General features: G+C 46.4%; 1 protein-coding gene and 1 pseudogene across 1 annotated transcript in view; one reads left to right on the top strand and one right to left on the bottom strand.

Annotated features, from left to right (window-relative positions):
- Positions 1–19189, top strand: part of Slc26a5 (solute carrier family 26 member 5) — a 55933-nt gene extending 36744 nt beyond the window's left edge. The window contains exons 9-19 of the mRNA XM_041668304.1: positions 4517–4664; positions 6665–6778; positions 8056–8133; positions 8779–8874; positions 9066–9172; positions 12979–13048; positions 14141–14233; positions 15810–15917; positions 16968–17168; positions 17729–17783; positions 18839–19189. Coding sequence (XP_041524238.1) covers positions 4517–4664; positions 6665–6778; positions 8056–8133; positions 8779–8874; positions 9066–9172; positions 12979–13048; positions 14141–14233; positions 15810–15917; positions 16968–17168; positions 17729–17783; positions 18839–19032 — 1264 coding nt within the window. The 3' untranslated portion in view covers positions 19033–19189. The remainder of the gene's footprint in view (positions 1–4516; positions 4665–6664; positions 6779–8055; positions 8134–8778; positions 8875–9065; positions 9173–12978; positions 13049–14140; positions 14234–15809; positions 15918–16967; positions 17169–17728; positions 17784–18838) is intronic.
- Positions 19190–19539: 350 nt separating this feature from the next.
- Positions 19540–20072, bottom strand: LOC121458646 (annotated as a pseudogene).
- Positions 20073–22755: the final 2683 nt, after the last annotated feature.

Genomic DNA, 22755 nt, shown 5'->3' on the forward strand with positions numbered 1-22755 from the left:
AGCCCGTTGCAGGTCCCAGTGTGACTTAGACCCCTAAAGTGGGAAATGTGTAGGCATCAGTCATCAACACCAGGATTTATGTGACAGGAGCACCTTGGTGAAGCAGGGCCAAGGTATGCTATAAAGACCACACCACACAGCTGATCTCATGCAAGAGATTTATTGGGGGAGAACAAAAGACTATCTCTGCATAGGGATGAGGGAGAGAGAGAGAGAGAGAGAGAGAGAGAGAGAGAGAGAGAAAGAAAGGGAAAGAGAGAAAGAGCGAGGGAACAGGAGCCAGACTTTGACGGCAGGGGGCCTTTCTAAAGGGGATCCAGCTGGGGCTGAGGCTGGCAGCAGGCTGGAGGAGCTCTTGATTTCTGACACTGAGGAGTGGGAATTTTCTTCTCTTTCTTCTCTTTAAACCTTTCGTAAAATCTCTTCTCGAGTGACACAGGATTTTAAAAAGCAAAAAGTCGTGAATTCTAGCCTGAGCCTTTTGTTGTACATCCTTGGGAAGACAGCTTCTCCTCGTAAAGCCCCATGCTCTGCTGTGTGAGTGTGGCAGCCCACACTTGTTCCTGCCATGGCTGTGCGGTTGCAGGAGATAACCCAGGGAGGCCGGGGTGAGAGCCTGTATGGCAGGCATCCAGGGTAGGCTAGCTATACGTTCCAGGGTTCATCCCAGGGGGCTTTCCTGTTCTAGTTTATATGCTGGTTATGGCTTTGCTTCCTCTATCTTGACCAATTCCACATTTCTAACATGAATTATTCCATGTGTATTTGAAAGAAAAGAGTAACCCACCAGCTCTGCCCAACTCTTCCTGTCCCTGGCCAATCCCCTCTGGCCATCTCTCCCCAGGCACCTCTAACTGTGTCTCTGTCTTTCTGTATTTGTCCTGATGCTCTTCTCTCTCCTTCTCTCTCTCTCTCTCTCTGCCTCTCTCTGTATCTCTGTGTGTGTGTGTCTCCCTCTCTCTCCTTTCCCACTCTGTCTCCCCCCCCTCTCTCCCTTTCCCTCCCAGTCTCTCTCTCTCTCTCTCTCTCTGTCTCTCTCTCTCTCTTCTAAAGCAGCAGAGCCAGACTTCTGCCCAGATGTGGGGCACCGAGGGGAGCTGTCCTGTTCCATCAGGCTGTGCCGAGCCAGGAGTCTCCAGAGAGGCAGAGAGTCAGAGTGCTCTCACGCAGAGACCTCCCTCCTCCGAGCCAGGCAAGATTTCCAACTGCAAACACCAAAACCAAAAATCAGTTTCATGAACATGTTTTTTTAATAAGTGACTCAGGGCAAAACCATGACAAGTTAGTAACTTCATTTTCAGTTTAGACTGAGAATTTGTAAAAATACTTACATATCCACTATCCCAGTTGAGGCGTGTAGAACCCTGCTGACAATATATATATTGTTATCCCTGCTTTTCATAAAAAAAAAAAAATTGCCGGGGGGGGGGGGGGGAAGAAAAAAAATGCCTCATTTATTCAGCCCTTGTTTACTGAATGCCTACCATGGGCCAGGGAGACAGCAGTTACAAACAAAACAAGCACACAAACAAAAAATGTCCTTGCCCTCTGAGAGCTTTGTGACCTGCCGGACACAAATAGCCAATCAGCAAAAAGAGGTAGAGAGAGCTGAGGAGAAAGGATACCAGGTAAGAGAAGGGCGAGCCGAGTGTTGGGAAGACTTCCAGGGAAGATGATATTTCAGAGACCTAAGTGAGCTGCTGGAGGAGCAGCCCCGGAGCTGGTCCTCTGACACCCCTGTCATCTTCTTTCCATTACCTCGCCCTGACTCTCTAACAGTGAGCCCCGCGGTAAGCGCTAGTCTTTGATTCGATCCTCCGGCAGATAATCCTGCTTGGTGACTTAGTTACAAATAATTTAATTAAATGAGAAACCCTGACATTTAGATTTCTCCTTTAAATAAACAAAACGAAACGAAAAGCCACTGGTAGGTTAACATCGGTGTCCATGCGGCTCATCCTCCGTGCCTTCCCTCACCCTGCGACCCTGCGACCCTGCGACCCTGCACCAGGATGCATTGCCTTGCTTCGTCTAAGGGAGTTCAACTTTAAAGGGAAAGCAATGGTTTTACCTCTGGAAGCTTGGCTACCTGGAAAACTTAACCTCAAGAGCCGGGCAGTGGTGGCTCACACCTTTAATCCCAGCACTTGGGAGGCAGAAGCAGGTGGATCTCTGTGAGTTCAAGGCCAGCCTGGTCTACAAGAGCTAGTTCCAGAACAGGCTCCAAAGCTACAGAGAAACCCTGTCTCAAAAAATGAAAGAAAGAAAGAAAGAAAGAAAGAAAGAAAGAAAGAAAGAAAGAAAAATTTACTCAAAACCAAGCAGGTGTTCGGTGTGGCACACACACCTGCACTCCCAGCTTGTGGGAGGCTGTGCTAAAGGGAAGGCAAGCGTGAGGCCAGCCTGGGCTACACAGTGAGCCAAAGTCATCCCGGGCTAACAGTTGGGGGCAGGCTGGTGTCTTCTTTCCTCATGGCGTCTCCAACAGAACAGCCAACTCTTTTTACATCAGAGGGAAAAGCAGAGGGTTTCCCAGGCTGTCACCTTCTCTACGTTCTGTCCGTCAAGTGTGTTGTAGCTTCTGTTTGGGGTCGCTATGACCAAAATACCTAACAGGTTAAAAAACAAAACAACAAAACAAAAAAGGGAAATAACGCAGCGCAGGTTCGCAGGTTCATGTTGCTCAGAGTTTTGGAGAGACTTGGTCACAGCAGGTGAGGGTGGGGGAGGAGCAGCACAGCATTGACAGCAGGTGCACTCACTAATTCCACAAGGGGCAGCAAGCTCGGAAGCGGAGAACTGGGGGTGTGGTTGACCTTGCAGGTCCTTCCCCTGCTATCCTATTCTCTGTCCAGGCCTACCTCCTAAAGACTCACGACCTTCAAAGTGCCAGGAGCTGGGGACTCTGTGAAGTCAAACCGGCACAGCTTCTCATGCACATTTGGCTTGGAGGCTTCCTCCAGGGAAACCGACCTGGCTACACACACTGGCTACGCACTGGCTACGCACACCTACACAAGGATTCCTCTAGAACTTTGGTGAAAGCTCCAGTGATTGTCACTATTGCATTCTGCGTGTCTGCAAAACCAGCCCCATAGACATAACAAATTGTGCTGCCAGGCTTAAGAAACAGCCAGGGCTGACGGCCCACAGTAGTGGGCATACATAGCCAGGGATGGATGGCCCACAGCAGTGGACATACATAGCCAGGGATGACGGCCCACAGCAGTGGACATACATAGCCAGGGCTGGACGGCCCACAGCAGCAGTAGCTGGTAAAGGCCTGCATGGCTGGACTTGGTGGAACATTTTCCTAGGCGGCCCTTTTTCTGCAGGGCAACCCTTCATCTCTCTCTTTTGCAACAGAAGTTTCAAATAAATGTGCTTTCTTCTACTGTGGGGCCTTCAGGGAGAGGGTCACCCTCTCGAGGCGTCTTTCCTATTGTCCCACCACTTCCCTGGCTTCTCTTTAACGGTAAGAATCTCTTTAGCAACCTGCTTTATCCGAAACAGCTCTAATGAGCTCTCCGTCCTTTCCTGGACAGCCTGCTCGTTTACTTACCTAAATTCTTACTACCTGACTAAAAGCAGCGCGCAGTAACCATGCCACAGCCAAACTATCGTACTGTCTTGACGTTTCCTCCACCAAATCATCCAACCAATTCCTTTCTCGTTCTTCCTCATTCATATTTTCAGGACCTGGCTCCAAGAGTCCAGATTCGTGGCCAATTGCAGCACAAATCACTAATCCTCTTTAAATACCGTGTTCCCACCCGAAACATCACGAGCTCAGCCTTTTTATTCACATTCCTATCCACATTTTGAACTTTCAAACTCCCAACAGAACCAACCAGGAAGCTCTCTTTAGAATTCTAGGGTTTATCAAGCCCACAGCTTAAAGCTTTTCTGTATTCCTCCTCAATGTCAGTTCTAAGGACCTAAGAGTACCGTTTCTTCCGGGTTAGAACTCAACCGAAGGGGCAGGGAAACTCAACCGAAGGGGCAGGGACACAGGAAGAGCGGAGGGGAGACGTGAGTCTGTTGCCAGGGCAACAGTTCTCCGCCGAAGCCGCACTTGTCCCAAACTCTCTCCACCCTGAAGCCTGGCTTGGATGTCTGTGGCATCTGAATACTCCACCGCCCCTGCCTTCACCCTAGGCTTACTTAGACCTGACATCAGGCATGAGGTTACCCTGCTATAAAATACCTCAGCCCCTGATCTACACAGATAGCCTAGCCCGCAGAAAGTCGCTCCGCAGCATGGACCAGAAAAGGACGTGGGCAACAGGAGGGCCCTTCTTGCTGCCACTAAGAACCAACAAGTACCCGAGCACTGAGCATTGCATTGGGAGGCACTGCTTGCATTGCATTGGGAGATAATGCCGCTCCCTGCGTTCCGCGCCCCCCCCCCCACCGCGTTCCGCGCCCCCCGCGTTCTGCCCCGCCCCCCCCGCGTTCCGCCCCCACCCCCACCCCGTTCTGTGTGTTTACCTGCACGGTCGCCTTGGCTTTTCAGGCTACTCCCACCCGCCAACCCGGACACCAGTCTCTTCCACCTCGTGTACGTGGATGCGATCGCCATAGCCATTGTGGGATTTTCCGTGACCATCTCCATGGCCAAGACCTTGGCTAATAAACACGGCTACCAGGTTGATGGCAATCAGGTAAAAAAATTGTCAGTTTCACACGGGGAATTTCACTGGGGCGCGAGCTGCTGGAGGCGACAAGTTTAGTAGGGAAGCCTTCATTCTGGTGCTGGACACATTTGAAGCCCGTGTTTAGTTGACCCTGCAATGCGCTCCTCCTTCTCGCTCTCCCTCCATCCTTCCGTTCTCCCTCGCTTCTTCTTTCTCCCTCCCTTCCATCGCTGCCGCACACAAGGTCTCACACAGGCTACTGACCTGGAATCCGTTATGTGTCCCAGGCTGGCCTCAAACTCACAACAGTCCTGACTGCTGGGATTTTTGTCTTCTCTTTGCTGCCTTCTTTTTTTTTAAAAAATTTATTTATTTATTAAGGATTTCTGCCTCGTCCCCACAACCGCTTCCCATTTCCCTCCCCCTCCCCCGACCAAGTCCCCCTCCCTCATCTGCTCGAAGAGCAATCAGGGTTCCCTGACCTGTGGAAAGCCCAAGGACTGCCCACCTCTATCCAGGTCTCGTAAGGTGATCATCCAAACTGCCTAGGCTCCCACAAAGCCAGTACGTGCAGTAGGATCAAAAACCCACTGCCATTGTTCTTGAATTCTCAGTATTCCTCATTGTCCGCTATGTTCAGCTAGTCCGGATTTATCCCATGCTTTTTCAGACCTAGGCCAGCTGGCCTTGGTGAGATCCCAATAGAACATCCCCATTGTCTCAGTGTGTGGGTGCACCCCTCGTGGTCCTGAGTTCCTTGCTCGTGCTCCGTCTCCTTCTGCTCCTGATTTGGACCTTGAGATTTCTGTCCGGTGCTCCCATGTGGGTCTCTGTCTCTGTCTCCTTTCATCGCCTGATGAAGGTTAATATTCCTGAGGATGCCTATGTGTTTGTCTTTGGATTCACCTTCTTATTTAGCTTCTCTAGGAACATGAATTATAAGCTCAATGTCCTTTATTTATGGCTAGAAACCAAATATGAGTGAGTACATCCCATGTTCCTCTTTTTGGGTCTGGCTTACCTCACTCAGGATAGTGTTTTCTATTTCCATCGTGGTTAAGAGCATTGCTGCCTTCTTTTATGATATACCTGCCTGTGGGTGTTTAATCCAAACACCAGGACTTGCAATCTTGCTCTAATGTCTATTTTAGTTCATTGCCTTTTTTTCCCCCACCTCTTATGGCAGATTCTTTATAAATGTTACAAAATAGCAAATCTTCGCATAGAATGAGAATCCTTTCTGAGAAAGGTCAAACAAATACTTTTTTATTTTATCTTATTTTATTTTGTTTTCAAGACAGAGTCTCATTATACATCTCCTGCTTGCCTGGAACTCACTATGTAGACACGGCTGGCCTTGAACTCAGAGATCCACCTGTCTCTATCCCCCAAGTACTAGAGTTAAAGGCGTGGACCACTATGCCCAGCTGGCAGATACTTTTTCTTTACACAATGGCATACCGATTATTTTAGAGGCACAGTCTCACTCTGTAGCTAGCCAGCCTCAAACTTGTGGTACCCTGCCTCAGCCTCCAAAGTGCTGGGATGACAGGGCATGAACGTGTCTAAAGGAACCAGATACTCCACATTTATATAAAGCCAGCCTAGAAATTCCAAAGTAGCGCTTAGAGCAGGACTCCCAGGTCCAAAGAAGACACTGGCATGCATTTTGTCATAAGCAACAGGCCACACATCTAAAAGATGCCAGTACTCGTGTCCAGAACTTTCTCTTTTGAAAAGTATTTTCTCAGCTTTTTTGCAGTCTTTTTTAAAGCCCTGTTTGTATAGAGAGTGGGTTTGGGAAAGAGGGAGTAGGTAAGAATCACAGCATTTATCTCCAGCACAATACAAATCCAGTTTTCCTCCCACTATACGATATGCCTTAATTCCGATTTTGGACTCATGCTAAAGAAACAGCGTTTGCGGAGCGAAGGGGCAGCCTGTGCTGCTGACGGGGTGTATCTGATGCACTCTGGGCTCCTCCCTGAGAGTGACCGGTGCCTGTGCTTTGTTTCCACACGGAAAAGGAGCTCATCGCCCTGGGGATCTGCAACTCCATCGGATCGCTCTTCCAGACCTTTTCAATCTCGTGCTCCTTGTCGCGAAGCCTTGTTCAGGAGGGAACGGGAGGGAAGACGCAGGTGCGTACACGGCAGGCCTCCGAGAACTGGCGGTCTAGACGGTAACGTGACACAGGTGCGTACAGGACAGGCCTCCGAGAACTGGCGGTCTAGACAGTGACGTGACGCAGGTGCGTACATGGCGGTCTAGACGGTGACGCAGGTGCGTACATGGCAGTCTAGACCGTGACGCAGGTGCGTACAGGACAGGCCTCTGAGAACTGGCTGTCTAGACGGTGACGTGACGCAGGTGCATACATGGCGGTCTAGACGGTGACGTGACGCAGGTGCATACATGGCGGTCTAGACGGTGACGCAGGTGCGTACACGACAGGCCTCCGAGAACTGGCGGTCTAGACGGTGAGTCTCTTGGTTCTGTTCTGAAATCAAATAAAAAAGCTACCTGCAGAGCCATGCTCCAGTGAGCTGTGTCACAAGCCAGAGGAAGGCATGATTGGTCGAAGCAAATCATACACGCACGCACACGCACACACACGCACACATATGCACACACGTGCACATACACATGCACATACGCAAACACGCGTGCACACACATACACACGTGCACATGCATATGCACAAACACAAGCACATATGCGTGCGCACATATGCACACACATATGCACATACACGCACACACAGAGAAACATGCACATACATGCACACATGTATGCACACACACACACACACACTCGAATCTATAGGAAAGAGGTACATCCTCCCATTAAATTGGAAGTTACACGACACTCCACCTGCTACAGTAAACCTTAAATGTTCAGACATGAGATTTTTCTGCCAGCCAGATACTGAGTCTGACCATGACACTAGCTCCATCCAATGATGGAAATGTTTATTCTTTGTACCAGGAGCAACACGTGGCTCTCGAGTACCTGAAATGTGGCTATGCACCCAAGACCTTTCATTTTAATGTTTAAAAACTGAACTCATGACATGGGATGGGCAGCTGCCATATTGGACAGCAAATGCTAGACTCTGTCCCTGGTCTCAGGTTGGCATCCAACGCCGTTCTCCACCTCTGACGAGCTTTTGGCCGGATGTTTCTGTAATTCAGTTCTGTTTAAAAGCCCTAAGAGGAACTCACTGTCTAGGAGGGGGGAAGGGTATGAGTCTGAGGTAAAGAGCTAGTGTAGGACGTCTATGTGATGCTTTGGAAGAATTCTTTAAACTGCTGTGCTCTTGGTTTTCCCATGGTGAAAATGGCCAAGATAAGCCCAGCCCAGTGCCTACTTTTGACTCTGGTCTCAAAGCCCCTTCCGTGTGTCTTCTCCCATCCAGCTTGCAGGTTGTCTGGCCTCGTTGATGATTCTGCTGGTCATACTAGCCACGGGATTCCTCTTCGAGTCACTGCCCCAGGTGTGTAGCGTGGGCTTGGTGGGAGGGAGTTCACGCTGTTCCGTTCATGTTCTGTGGCTGTCTTGGGGGGTTGGGCTTTTCTTCTATTCACTGGAACCTCAGCAGGGCAGTAGTGGCGCCATAGCAAGGACCCGGTCCTGCCCTTCACCTACCGACAGCTGCACATCCTTGACCTCCTGGCCAGTGTCCTCATCTGCAAAGGAACATTTGGGCTGGCTGACCCCCAAGACACCTTCTGCCTCTGACCCTCAATGGCCTTACATTTTCATTAAAATTCCGAGATGACCTACAACAGTTCGTTTATTTGCTGGTTGTATTTTATCTAAGAGAAATCAGGAAAAAAGAATGAAGTCATGAGGAGGAAGACTATAGACGAAATAATTCCTGTGGCTGCCAATTTTATCCTGGACCTCTTAGCTGTCGTGCAGATTTTCTGGTAGGGCACACACCTGGTTTTCTAGGACCAACTTTAAATGACCACATGCTGGAAATCCTGGTGCCCACAGCTTGGAAGGTGCCCCGAGTGCCCCATAAAGCTAGGCGGGACAAAGGGGCGGAACGGGCAGAGAGAAGGCAGTGAGAAGTCAGCAACAGAGGCCCTGTGGTCCCCACCGGAGAGACAGGGACGACTGTGCTGTGTTGCAGGCTGTGCTTTCGGCCATCGTGATCGTCAACCTGAAGGGGATGTTTATGCAGTTCTCAGATCTGCCCTTCTTCTGGAGAACCAGCAAAATAGAGCTGGTAAGTAAAGGGGGTTGTGCGTTAGAGGTCAGCAGCTACCAGCAGCGTGAATAAACGCGTGAGAAAGACATCAATGCCGTGGATTTGTTATTCGGATGAGGCGTGCATGTGCACGCGCGCGTGCATGCCTGCGTGTGTTTCTTATGGAATTATTAACATGATTCTCTAGAAGCCTTTCGGCTTTCCTTTAGACCATCTGGCTTACCACCTTTGTGTCTTCCCTGTTCCTGGGGTTGGATTATGGACTGATTACGGCTGTGATCATTGCTTTGCTGACTGTGATCTACAGAACACAGAGGTGAGTGCCCAGCTGACGCGGTGCAAGTGTCCTGATGTTGTCTTTCACTCTTTGGGGGCCTTCCATGCAGCCCTCAAATAAATACACACAGGGACTTATTACTACTTATAAATGCCCAGCCTTAGCTTGGCTTATTTCTAGCCAGTTTTTCTTAAATTGTCTCATCTACCTTTTGCTTCTTGGCTTTTACCTTTCTCTATTTCTGTACATCTTTCTATACTTCTTCCTCCATGGCTAGCTGGCTGTTTGGCTGGGTGACTGGCCCCTGAAGTCCTCCTCTCCTTTTCTTATTCCTTGATCTTTTCTCCCTTTTTCTCCTATTTATTCTTTCTGCCTGCCAGCCCCGCCTAGCCTTTCTCCTGCCTCGCTATTTGGCCATTCAGCTCTTTAATAGACCATCAGGTGTTTTAGACAGGCAAAGGATCACAGCTTCAGAGTTAAACAAATGCAACATAAAAGAAAGGAACACGGGGCTGGAGAGATGGCTCAGTGGTTAAGGGCATTGCCTGCTCTTCCAAAAGTCCTGAGTTCAATTCCCAGCAACCATATGGTGGCTCACAACCATCTGTAAAGAGGTCTGGCGCCCTCTTCTGGCCTTCAGGCACATACACAGACAGAATATTGTATACATAATAAATAAATATTAAAAAAAAAGAAAGGAACACATCTTTACATCACTAAGCAAGTGTTCCACAGAATAAGCAAATAAAATACATCGTAAAATACTTCTCCACCACCGTGTTCTTCACCACAGCTGAAGTTCCCATGTGGCTAGAAGAAGAGACTCACGATAGGACACAAATCTGGCATGTTCAGGGCCCTGGATTCAAGCCCCAACATTGAAGGGGCAAGGGGGATTAAAAATAATTCCATACAGTTGTGTGAGATGCTCTCCTATGCCACGGTTGAAGGAGACCTGGCAAGGGTCTTATTCTGAGAGCCTGAATGCTACCTTCGTTCCTGCTTGCTCCCACTCTTCTGAGTCCATCACGGTTCGTCAACACCATGGCGCTAACCAACATGGCGCCTGCTTGCTCCCCCTCTTCTGAGTCCATCACGGTTCGTCAACACCGTGGCGCTAACTCTGCGCCTGCTCTCACAGGTTCTAGCTGCCCCTCCGCTCTGAGCTTCCGGGCTCTGTCATCCCTTCTTCCTGCTGAGAAACTGGGTCATCTGGGGAAGGCATAGAACAACCTTTCAAAACAAGAGCTTCACATGTGAATAAGGGGAGCAGAGATGTAGGCACCTTACAGTGGTACCACCCACTCAGCTTAGGGCAGTGTCCGTCCCACCTGTCATACACAGGTCAGAGGTCAGTCTGCCTGTAGTGACAAGTCACAGGATGGTCCTTTAAGTTTTGAAAGCCCCTTGGTGTGGGATTATTGGGGGATGTTAACCCTTTGCCTGCAAAACAACAGATGCTCCTGCTGTCTAGGTAGGAAGAGAACATTTTCACCATTGAAATGACATAAAGAAAACGTGTGGTCTCATTTGAGAACGGAGTTGACTACTTTAATTAACACATTTTATTGTATGTGTGCAAGTGTCTTTGCCTGTGTGTACATCTGTGCACTGTGCACACACCCAGTGCCTACGGAGAGCAAAGAAGGGTGTTGTATCCCCTGGAATGGGAACTGTGGACAGTTGAAAGCTGACTTACCGGTGCTGGGAATTGAACCAGGGGCCTCTAGAGGAGAAGCAAGTGCTCTTAACGACTGAGCCAACTCTCTCCTGCCCCTGCTGTCCATTTTTTCTTAAAGAAGTTTCCCCCAATGTTATACAAGCTCTTACTGGAATATAGAGGAGCTCTCTCTCTCTCGGAGCTCTGGTAAGTAGTGTGCTTAAAGATACCTAGGGGCCGAGGGTGAAGCTCAGGAGTAGAGTGTGTACTTTCCAGAAACAAGGCCCCAGACCAGCCCTCAGCTCCAGGACAAACAAGGTCTGTATCCTCTGACAAACCACAGGATAGAATCTGGGAAGTAAATGACTTGTTCTCTTTACTGAGTTGGGTTTCATGATTTCTGATCAACGGTTGTTCTTTGTCTTATTTCTTTAATGGTACACTTCTTCGTCTCCCTCAAAATAATTAGAATTGAGTTTTATGTCCTGTCCTTCCTGGTTGTCCTGGAATTTTGCAGGTTGGCATTTGGGAGACCATTGCTCAGAATACCTGTCTGTTCTCAGTGGCTTCTTTTTTTTTTTTAATTTATTTATTTATTGTGTATATAATATTCTGTCTGTGTGCATGTCTGCAGGCCAGAAGAGGGCACCAGACCTCTTTAAAGATGGTTGTAAGCCACCATGTGGTTGCTGGGAATTGAACTCAGGACCTTTGGAAGAGCAGGCAATGCTCTTAACCACTGAGCCATCTCTCCAGCCCTCTCAGTGGCTTCTTATTCTAGAATTAGGGCACCCGTCCAGGAGCCAGCTGCTAGCACATGGTCTTGGTGTTGTCTTGGTTACGGTTTCTATTGCTATAATGAAATAACATGACTAAGAGGAAATTGGGAAGGAAGGGTTCATTGGTCTTACACTTCTGCATGATAGTCTATTGTTGAAGGAAGTCAGGACAGAAACTCAAACAGGGCAGGAACCCGGGGGCAGGGGCTGATGCAGAGGCCATGGAGGGGTTCTGCTTACCGATCTGATCCCCGTGACCTGCTCGGCCTGCTTCCTTATAGAACCCAGGACCACCAGCCCAGGGATGGCCCCACCCAGATTTGGCTGGGCCCTCACCGACCTATCACCAATTAAGAAAACGGCCTAACTACAGCCTGGTCTTAAGGAAGCATTTTCTCAACCAATGTTCCCTCCTCTCAGATGCCTCTGAAAGGACATTAAACTATCAAACTGACACAAAGCTGTCCAGCACAGGCATTTTCCAAACGCTGGGGTTCCCTCCGAGGACACAGCCCAGAGGAGAAGCCTGCGTTCTACAAACCATTCCTAACTTTGAACTTTGGGCGCTATGGCTACAATGGAGTCTTTCTTTCACCTGAAAGTTCATGCTTTCGCCAGCTTTGGAAAGCTTGATAAAATAACTACAATCTTCCTTGAGTTGATAGTTGTTGAGGTTCTGCTATGCTGCCCCGAGACAGGCGAGGCTAGAGCTGTTGTGGTCAAGAAGACATTATCCTTCCCTTCTACACATTGGTCTTCCTCTGAGGGTGAAGACATGGAACAGTGATGTGGACGATGATAATTAGTAAGAGGGCAGTAAGTGACTATAGCTGCTTACATGCCTAGCTCTTTGTGAAAGTCAATGGTCTATGTCTTTCCATCCACACAACCCAAGGACTCAGCATCCCCATTCCACAGGGTGGCTGGGAACCTTAGTCCACAGCCTGTGATGAGACAATGATTCACATGTGGTTCTTCGTGGATCTAGAGGCTGGTTCTTCTTGTTTGTTTTTGGGGACATGATTTCTCTGTGTATCACTGGCTGTCCTGGAACTCACTCTGTAGACCAGGCTGGCATCCAACTCAGAGATCCGCCTGCCACTGCCTCCCAAGTGCTGCACACCACCACTGCCCAGCTTCAGAGGCTGATTCGTAGGAACTTTATCATCTTCATCAAACTAGAACACATAGTTATGCGTGCTGCAGGAGGTGCGGCAGGCTCCACAATCAGCAAAGAAAACCGATGGATGTTTATGAAAAGAGACTTCTTCACTCTGGGTACGCACTGACCTCTGCTGGGATCAGGAGGATCTAGACCTGTACAGAAAGGGTGCCCGAGCACTCCAGGGGTCAGGGCAACTCTTTCCTTATTTACCAATTGAACTGCTCCTTTGTTCTCTCTACAGCCCGAGCTACAAAGTCCTGGGGCAGCTCCCTGACACCGATGTATACATTGACATAGATGCGTTTGAGGAGGTAGGACCATTCTCTGATACCTACCTGAGTGTGAGCATGTGGCGGGAAGTGTGTCTACCTATGGGGAAGGAGAGAAGGGGAGACATCTGTTTCACTGTCTGGACGTCTGAACTCCGTTTTGTACTCTATTAATACCTAATATACCTGAGGTGTATGAATTACCCCACTCCCTGATATTCGTTTTTAATAAGAGTGGATCTATAGAGTACGAACCCTATGGCTGAGGATATCTTGTGTGCACATGGCTTTCTTTTGATGAGTTCAAACCAACGGAGAAATGCCAGTGTTAGTCATGCTAAGACCTAGACGGAGGGATGGCGGCCCTCGCCCACTTCATCTTCAATAGTTAGATAGAACCTCAGCGTTCTTTGATTTTGATGTTCTTGTCATCTGCAAAATCTCAAGGACTTTATAAAATCTTTGAAAGCTATTTTATTTGTTTTCTGCTTGGGGAAAGACTGATATTCACTGTAAGCTGTTGGGAAATGAGCCTGGTGTCAGAATAGACATTTCTCTATTCATTACTAAACTCTAACTAGCATCTTCGGGTTCCATGAGGCTTCTGGAGAAAAAATTCACCCTGCTTGAGTTGATTGTGGATCCAACCAAGTGAATCTGTGTTCACCTCGTTGGCCTGCACTCCCCATCTGGCAATAGCCTAGCATTCTTCTCCGTTTTCTTTCCTCCTCTGAGCGATTTTTCCAGCTCTTCCTTGTGTTTAGTAGTTTTTAAAAAAAGAAGCCAAGATTAACTCATAAAATAAATAGAAGAATGTGTGTTTTCTAAGCTTTCAAATGAGGCGTGGCAGTCAGTCCTGTGGTCCCGGTTCCTCGTGAGGTGGAGGTGGGAGGGTGGCGTCAGCCCAGGAGAGGAGGCCAGGCCTGGGTAACAGAGCCTCACACGAAGCCTTTACTTTGTAAGTCTCCTTTTGAGTTTTTGTTGAGTGATGTAACTGTGAAGCGGGCCCTTCACACTTTCTGTTGTCAAGGGCCTTCTTTCTGTTTCATCTCCATGTTGGAGGAGGGAGCTGACCACAATCTTGATTCTGAAATATACCCAGCTGTTAAAATAGTTAATGTTTTTACCTCTCAGGTGAAAGAAATTCCTGGAATAAAAATATTCCAAATAAATGCCCCAATTTACTATGCAAACAGTGACTTGTATAGCAACGCACTAAAAAGAAAGGTGAGCGCCTTTTTGATTATTCATTAAGAGTGATAAATAAGGGTAAACACAAAATTTTAATTTTTTAAATTAAAAACTAAAAGTTGATCGTTTCTGAGGAGGGCGTTGTGGGTTGGAAGAGGAAAGAATTGCTTCTCGACCTAGAGTGAAATATACAAAAAATTCACTATAGTAAGCTTTTGGGGTTTGTTATTTGTTTTGTTTTGTTATTTTGTTTTTCAAGACAGGGTTTCTCTGTGTAGCCCTGGCTGTCCTGGACCTCACTCTGTAGACCGGCTGGTCTTGAACTCAGAGATCCACCTGTCTCTACCTTCCAAGCGCTGGGGTTAAAAGTGTGCACGACTACCGCCCAGCTATTTTATTTTATTTTTTTTAATTTATTTATTTATTAAGGATTTCTGCCTCGTCCCCACAACCGCTTCCCATTTCCCTCCCCCTCCCCCGATCAAGTCCCCCCCCCCCCATCTGCTCGAAGAGCAATCAGGGTTCCCTGACCTGTGGGAAGCCCAAGGACTGCCCACCTCTATCCAGGTCTCGTAAGGTGAGCATTCAAACTGCCTAGGCTCCCACAAAGCCAGTACGTGCAGTAGGATCAAAAACCCACTGCAATTGTTCTTGAATTCTCAGTATTCCTCATTGTCCGCTATGCTCAGCTAGTCCAGATTTATCCCATGCTTTTTCAGACCTAGGCCAGCTGGCCTTGGTGAGATCCCAATAATCCAAAGACAAACACATAGGCATCCTCCTGAATATTAACCTTCATCAGGCGATGAAAGGAGACAGAGACAGAGACCCACATGGGAGCACCGGACAGAAATCTCAAGGTCCAAATCAGGAGCAGAAGGAGACGGAGCACGAGCAAGGAACTCAGGACCACGAGGGGTGCACCCACACACTAAGACAATGGGGATGTTCTATTGGGATCCCGCCCAGCTATTTTAAACAGTTCTAAGTGCACCCTGCGGTGTCTGTCGTCAAGCACGTTGCCATGGTTACGCAGCCATCAGCTCATTCCTTTGTCATGTGTATTCTTTAAACAAATGGGAAGGCAGTCTCACTCTGAGGTCCCTGTGGGCTGTGGTCCCAGCTCAGCGTTCATTACCCACAAGGACTAGCGCACGAATCTCACAAGTCCACATTTAGTAAATACCACTTGTTTTTCCAAGTTCTTTAGTGTCTGCTAGTCTTGACTAAAGAGTCAGACCAAGGGGCTGGAGAGATGGCTCAGTGGTTAAGAGCATTGCCTCCTCTTCCAAAGGTCCTGAGTTCAATTCCCAGCAACCACATCGTGGCTCACAACCATCTGTAAAGAGGTCTGGCGCCCTCTTCTGGCCTTCAGGCATACAGACAGAATATTGTATACATAATAAATAAATAAATATTTTAAAAAAAAAGAGTCAGACCAAGAAAATAACTAAGGGCTGTCACTCAGTTGAGGGCATCTGAGGGAAAGGTTGGGAAGATAACGTGGCCCAGCATGCAGTTGGCCAGGGTGAAAGAACTGGGGATTTAGTGGTGTTCGCGTGGGTTCTTGGGACTAATGAAGTGTAACTCTGCCTACCTTGTCTTCGCAAAGACTGGCGTGAACCCGGCACTCATAATGGGAGCGAGAAGAAAGGCCATGAGGAAGTACGCAAAGGAAGTTGGGAATGCCAACCTGGCCAATGCGACCGTTGTCAAAGTGGTAAAAGATCTTGTAATTTCTCTTTTTCTCTTGATCTGCATGTCTTCCCTCTTTAACCATGTTAAAATCTAAACATGGCATGAACTTGCAAACATGGGGAAGGCTCTAGGCTTCCTCTATATAAATACATCGCAAGGCTGGGTGAGCTGGTGCCCATCAGGGGGCAGAGGCCAGCCTGGGATGTATGAGGTCCTGTCTCAAAAGCAAAATAAACAAGACCGTGATACAGTCAGTTATGAGGATGCTGATGAAATAAGCCATGAGAGCATTGTTTGAAAAGTTAAAATAACACAGGACCTTAATAAATTTGACACTATACTTTGTTCAGCTGATGATTCAAAACCCAAAGACTAGGGTTTTTTGTTTGTTTGTTTGTTTGTTTGTTTATTATGTATACAATGTTCTGTCTGCATGTATGCCTGCGGGCCAGAAGGGGGCACCAGACCTCATTCCAGATGGTTGTGAACCACCATGTGGTTGCGGGGAATTGAACTCAGGACCTTTGGAAGAGCAGGCAATGCTCTTAACTGCTGAGCCATCTCTCCAGCCCCAAAGACTAGTTTTTTGCAGTTAGACTTCTGGTAATGTGGCCCATCAGGCTGACATCAATAGGGACTATTTTCTAAGTTGGAGGGAAAGTGGGAACAATGACTGAGAAGAATAGTGTGTACAGACTAGAATCTGAGGAAACTTAGCTAAATCTGAATAAATACACATACTGAGTTTTGAGAACACGTGAATTTATTTTCCATTATAAAATTTTCTTATAGAAAAAAAAAGTCATAGATTAGAAAATCCATGACTTACGGTGCTGGGGAGGTGGCTCAGCAGTTAAGAGCGTTAGCTGCTCCTCCAGAGATTTTGGGTTCGACTCAGCACCCACATGATGGCTTGCAACTCCAGTCCCAGGGGTATGATGGCCCCTTCTGGCCCTTGTGGGTACTGCACGCACATGGTGCACAGACATACACGCAGACATGTCACTCATATGCATAAATAGTTAACTTTAAAACATAAAGGAGAAGATGTATGGCCTCAATTTTGACACAGGATGCAGAGGTGGATGGAGAAGATGCCACGAAGCCCGAAGAAGAGGATGATGCAGTAAAATACCCCCCAATAGTCATCAAAACAACATTTCCTGAAGAGATGCAGCGATTTATGCCCCAGGGGGAAACTGTTCACACTATCATCCTTGACTTTACCCAAGTCAATTTTATCGATTCCGTCGGAGTGAAAACTCTGGCCGGGGTAAGTACCACCTGGAACAAGCCATCCAGTGTCTGTCCACCCAGCTTTCCGCCCGTCACCTCAGGGGCAGGGACCAGAGCCCCTTGTCTGTCAGTTCTTACTTTGTGGATGCTTTTGAAACTTCTGGTTATGGACATTTTTTAATGTAGAGTAAAATCTAATGATCTTCATGTACGGCCCTCACTCAGCTGCAGCAATTAACAGTTTATGGCCAGTCTGCCTTCATGAATTCCCAACACTACATCCTAAATGTCCCATTATCTGTTCATAACTTAGTATCTATCTCCATAATATTTATTTAAAAACCATTATCATACTACCTTTATTACACCAAAATAAACTTTAATAATGCTTTGATACTCTTAGTTGCTGTTGGCATGGAAACCAAATAGGTACAAAATTACTTTAGCTTATTAGCCTAAAGGTGCGTAATTGCTGAAGCTAAGAAGCCTGAGTAAATGAACCTGAGCATCTCGTATCTTTAACCCATATCAGTGGAAAATGACTTGCACGTGAAGCAGGGCCAAGAAAAGTTAAACTTGGTTTCGATATCGTTACAGATCGTGAAGGAATACGGAGATGTCGGGATTTATGTGTACTTAGCCGGATGCAGCCGTGAGTACACCTTAGGATGGGAAAGCCTTTTTATTTTAGATTTATTTTATGTGTATTGGTGCTTTGCCTGCATGTATGGACATGTACCATGGCCGCAGGGGTCAGAGGAGGGATCAGAACCTCCAGAACTGTAGTTATGAATTGTTGTGAATCATTGTACTGATGCTGGGATCCGAACCTGGGTCCTCTGCAAAGGCAGTGCCTGTGGCTCATGAGCCATTTCTCCAGCCACCAGATGGAGAAAGTTTTAATATTCTCATTTTTGGTGGTTGGGTGGCTGGTTGGTTTTTGTTTTATTTTGTTTTGTTTTTAGAATTAACTACACTTGTCATTTTTCCCTATAATTTAAACTTTTCTATAGACTGAAACAAAAAACACTCCTCTGAAAAATCACCATAAAGTCAGTTTTGAAATCAGTTAGCTGCAGGTGTTGAGACGGCCTTCTGGCCTAGAGCTACTACACACAAGTCATGATTCTGTCGGTCTTTCTGCTGGTTAGGACTTCCATCCAGTGGAATAGCTTTCCTGCTGCTTTTGTTTTATATTGTATCTTGGTTGAGAAGGTGCTTAAAATCCACACAAAGACATCGTCATTATTATTAATCTGTGAAGTCGGCAAGAACACGAACCCAAGTAGCACATGTCAAAGGCGCCTGGCAGAGAACAGATTCTCACAGAGGAAGCAGTGACGTTTAAAATGGAGCAGCCCCCATCGAGGGCAAACAGACAACAGCTTATGAGTTACAAATTCAGCCGATGCGCATCTTCCTGTAGACACCCAAATGGCACATGCCATTTGTCCATTACCTCATCATCTATATAAACAAAAGTCTAGAAAAATCTTCAGTGTCAAAAGGAACCCAGTGGGGGCAAGTGTGAAGGGTCTTTAACACCAGCCTTCAGGAGGCAGAGGCAGAGAACTCTGAGTTTGAGGCCAGCCTGGTCTACAAGAGCTACTACACACACACACACACACACACACACACACACACACACACACACCAAAGACAAAAACAAACCGTGGAATGTGAAATATGTTTCTTTTCTTTGTATAGCACAAGTGGTGAATGACCTCACTCGCAACCGGTTTTTTGAAAATCCCGCCTTAAAAGAGCTTCTGTTCCACAGTATCCATGATGCAGTCTTAGGCAGCCAAGTCCGAGAGGCAATGGCCGAGCGAGAAACCTCAGCTCCCACTCCCCAGGACGACATGGAGCCCAATGCCACACCCACCACACCCGAGGCATAAAGGACCTGCATGGGGTTTGCGCCTCTCCTGAACTCTGGACCTACACACTTTCTCCTCTCCACCTCAGGAAACTGTAGTAGTTAAGGCTTGATTTGGAGGGTGAATGATAAGATGTATCTAATACTTGTGTTGTTTTAATCGAATGTTTCACAGATTAACTGGCCTTTTACACGTACGCAGTGACACTTCTATTATACCTTAGTGTTATCTTTGTTCTGTTTTTTATTTTTATTCTCACTTTTGATTTATTATCTATTAACCGTTAGAAAGGTTACAGATCACGTGAAACGACAAAATTAGCATGCCTTAAAATCTGTATATAAAATATAAATTACTTCTAATTTCAAACTCATATTTTTGTACTACTCAATCTAAAAGAAGGAAATAAAGGAAGGGAGGAAGGGAAGGAGGGAGGGAGGAAAAGAAGGAAGGGAGAGAGGGAGAGAAAGAGAGAGGGGGAAGAGAGAAAGAAAAAGAGAGAGAAAAAGGAATGGCTCACACCATTCTTTACACACCCATCTCAAAACACTTGTCTTGGTCATGTAGAGTTCGAAAATGAGATTTTATATCCTGCCCCCACCCCACACAGCTTCTGGGTATGGGAAAAGCCATACTTTCCTCTATGAAAGGCGTTGGGTCCAGCTGATGTTGGTGGCTCCCTCCAGTACTCTTCGTCTGCATCTCTGCTTCTGGAGGCACTTCTTCTGGTTCATGATCTTCACCTTCACTGAAAGCTGATGCCACTCAAAGGGTTTTTGGAGCAAGACTTGGGACCATTTTCTTAGGCTTATTTGATCCAAGTTGGATGGAGATGACCACTTGTGGCCAATGCGAACTTGGAGATCTTTGTGGGCTTTGTTGGGGGGAATCGGCACCAGCAGCTTCTTCAGCTCTTACTTTTCAGAGCTGCTGAAACTGGAACTCTCCTCTCCATTACTGGAAGAAACTGTTTTCAAAGGTTTTTCCAACTCTTCAGGTCATCCAGTGGTTCTGGCTGGCTGGGGCCTGTCAGGCTTCTCTCCCGCCTTCCTGTCCAGCATCTTCCCCATTCCCTCCCTTAGTGTTATCTTTGTAAGCTGAGCACTTGAACACTTTTACATATTTCTTAGAACGTGCTATCACCAGATGGTTAGTGGTTCCTTAGTTTTGTGCTTGTTTGGGAACAGACTGTCTACAATCAGTTTCCTAAGAGAAGAAGAAAGCTAAAATGTTCTAGAAGTACTGGTTTTATATGATTTATTATTACAGAATTGATCTAAGTGCATTGTAGGTAAGTTGAGAAATAGACAAGGGAGAATAAGAAAACAAAACATATCCTCCCTGCTCAGAGATGACCACTATTAGTATTTAGTGAGAATCCCTACTGATCTTTTCCAGTGTATATATATTTTCCAGCAAAAATAAGGCTCGTCTGCAGTGTTTTATGGTCCATCCTTTTAGCTGGCATTCTCCAGTCTTATTCCAGAGCATCTCCTCACACAGTATTCAGGCTTCCTATTGCCCTCCAATTTGCAGTTGGTTTATCTACAGTTTTAATTCTACCACTTTACATTGTAATTGGTCGTGTATCTTATTTCAATGTATACAGTTTTTTTTTTTGTCTTTTGGCAAAAAAATGACAGTTCATTAAGAATCCCATTTTGTGACTGTCTAGTTGCTTCTCCCAGCGCTGTTGGGCTTGCTCTGCTATTCCCCACATGACCTGCCACCAGGAAGTCATCTGTCAAGACACGTGGATAGGAAGGAGTTAAGGATTTTACACCAGTACAGACCCTACATCAAATAATGCTTTATTTGTACCACTCAGAAAACCCGGAATGTCTGTCCAGCCTGCCTACCATTTACAGTGTGCAGATAAAGTCTATCAGAACGGCAGTCTGATCCTTTAAACTGGTTTTCTGCTTTGTATATTATCCATATGATGATTCTTTGGCATTAAATGTCATTTCTCATTAGACACTGAACCAGAAAATTGTTAACACTGGGTGACAGTCCTTGCCGAAATGAGTGGTTTCACTAAAGCTTGTCCACTCCGTCTAGCTCACTCAATTCTCCTGCATTTATTAGCTGGTCGATCTATGGACATTATGGTTTTCCCTCCTTAAACAGATCTTACTGACAAGGCAGTAGTGTTCCATGTCCACTTGTCAACTTCAAAGCAGACTTGATAATTTTTATAATTTTAATGTGCTTCATAACTTTTTGATGCTCAAAGTGTCACAGCTGTGGCCAGAGAGCTGCACTATGAATTTTGCTTTTATTGATAGTGAGGTAGCCTAAAAAACCTTTAAGGTCTTTGAAAGCCAATCTCCTAGGTGCAGTTGGCTGTCTTCCTCAGGAGCCTGTATGTTAACGATTCATCAAACAGCCTGAATACAAAACTTCTCTCACATTTATAGTTGATGTTTGCAGGTTGAGAGGACTTTTAAGCTGATTCCATCTTGGTTGTTGTTAGAACCTCAAGCTCACTGTATAGCCAAGGTTGGTTTTAAACTCCTAACCTCCTTCTTCAGGTCCATGAGCGCTGGGGCTCTAGGTGTTTGCCATCATACCTGGCTTTTCTTTTTTTTTTTTTCTTTTTTTTTTTTTTTTGGTTTTTTCGAGACAAGGTTTCTCCGTGGTTTTGGAGCCTGTCCTGGAACTAGCTCTGTAGACCAGGCTGGTCTCGAACTCACAGAGATCCGCCTGCCTCTGCCTCCCGAGTGCTGGGATTATTACAGGCATGCGCCACCACCGCCCGGCCCCTGGCTTTTCTTATACTTCTAACATTATTTTATTCTCAGTAAATCAAAGCACAGGCCAACCTTATCTGAAGTTCTTTCTGCTTAAGAGTTGTTGGGATTTTGTTTGTTGTGTACATGTGTGTGCGTGTTGTTTGTAGATGGGTCTCTAGAATTCACTGAGTAGCTGAGGATGACCTTGTACTCTGCTAGATTTAGGCGCCTGGGCCACCACACCCAGCTAACAGTTGCTGTTAAGAAATTGTCATTTTGACTTTGTTGTTTGCCATGCCTTCTTATTGTCGCTTTATGTTGGTTTTCATTAAGCTACTGCCAGAAAGTGGTCAGGTCCCAGTAGAAGTGTATTAACATAGTAAGTTCGGTTTTTCACTAACAATTCCCTATAGACCACTTCCTTCTAGTCCTTTACGCTGGCCTGCACGGCAGATTTACAGCCAGGTACTTCTGTGTAGGCATCACACACAAGGTCTGATCCCTCTGCGTCCCGCCAGTCTGCCTTCTGAAAGAGCCCACAGTTACAGGACTTAAGCTTACAGTAGGGATTTCTGTAAAAGGGCCTACATTTTGACCATATAAGTAGACTCTGAAGCTTTAAACATTACCAAACAGCTGTGAATTCCTTAGCACCAGGCTGAAGTCCTAGTGGCCGATAAAAGTAATGTTCAAAGAACATTTTATCTACATTTCACCTTCTGTTTTCTTCCAGTTTTCCCATTTGTAACCTTTTAAAAGAATCCTATCATGTACACATAGAACTTTTTCTCAGGGTTGGAAAATAGTTTATTATGCATTTGAAACCGTGAAATGTTTAACATCCCGTCTATATGTAAATACATCTAAGTATTTTACTCAGAATTGTTTGACACGGAAATTTTGACTTTGTTCTTTTTTAGCCTTAATTCTTCTGTCTATTGCAGGAAGTCCATGCATCAGCTTGCATGTTCTCTGTGGAACTTAGTAACCAGTACTGAATATCTTTCTA

This window comes from Microtus oregoni, unplaced genomic scaffold (assembly GCF_018167655.1).
Source record: "Microtus oregoni isolate MIOR12 unplaced genomic scaffold, Mior012 000018F_ref0000195, whole genome shotgun sequence".
Taxonomy (NCBI): Eukaryota; Metazoa; Chordata; class Mammalia; order Rodentia; family Cricetidae; genus Microtus; species Microtus oregoni.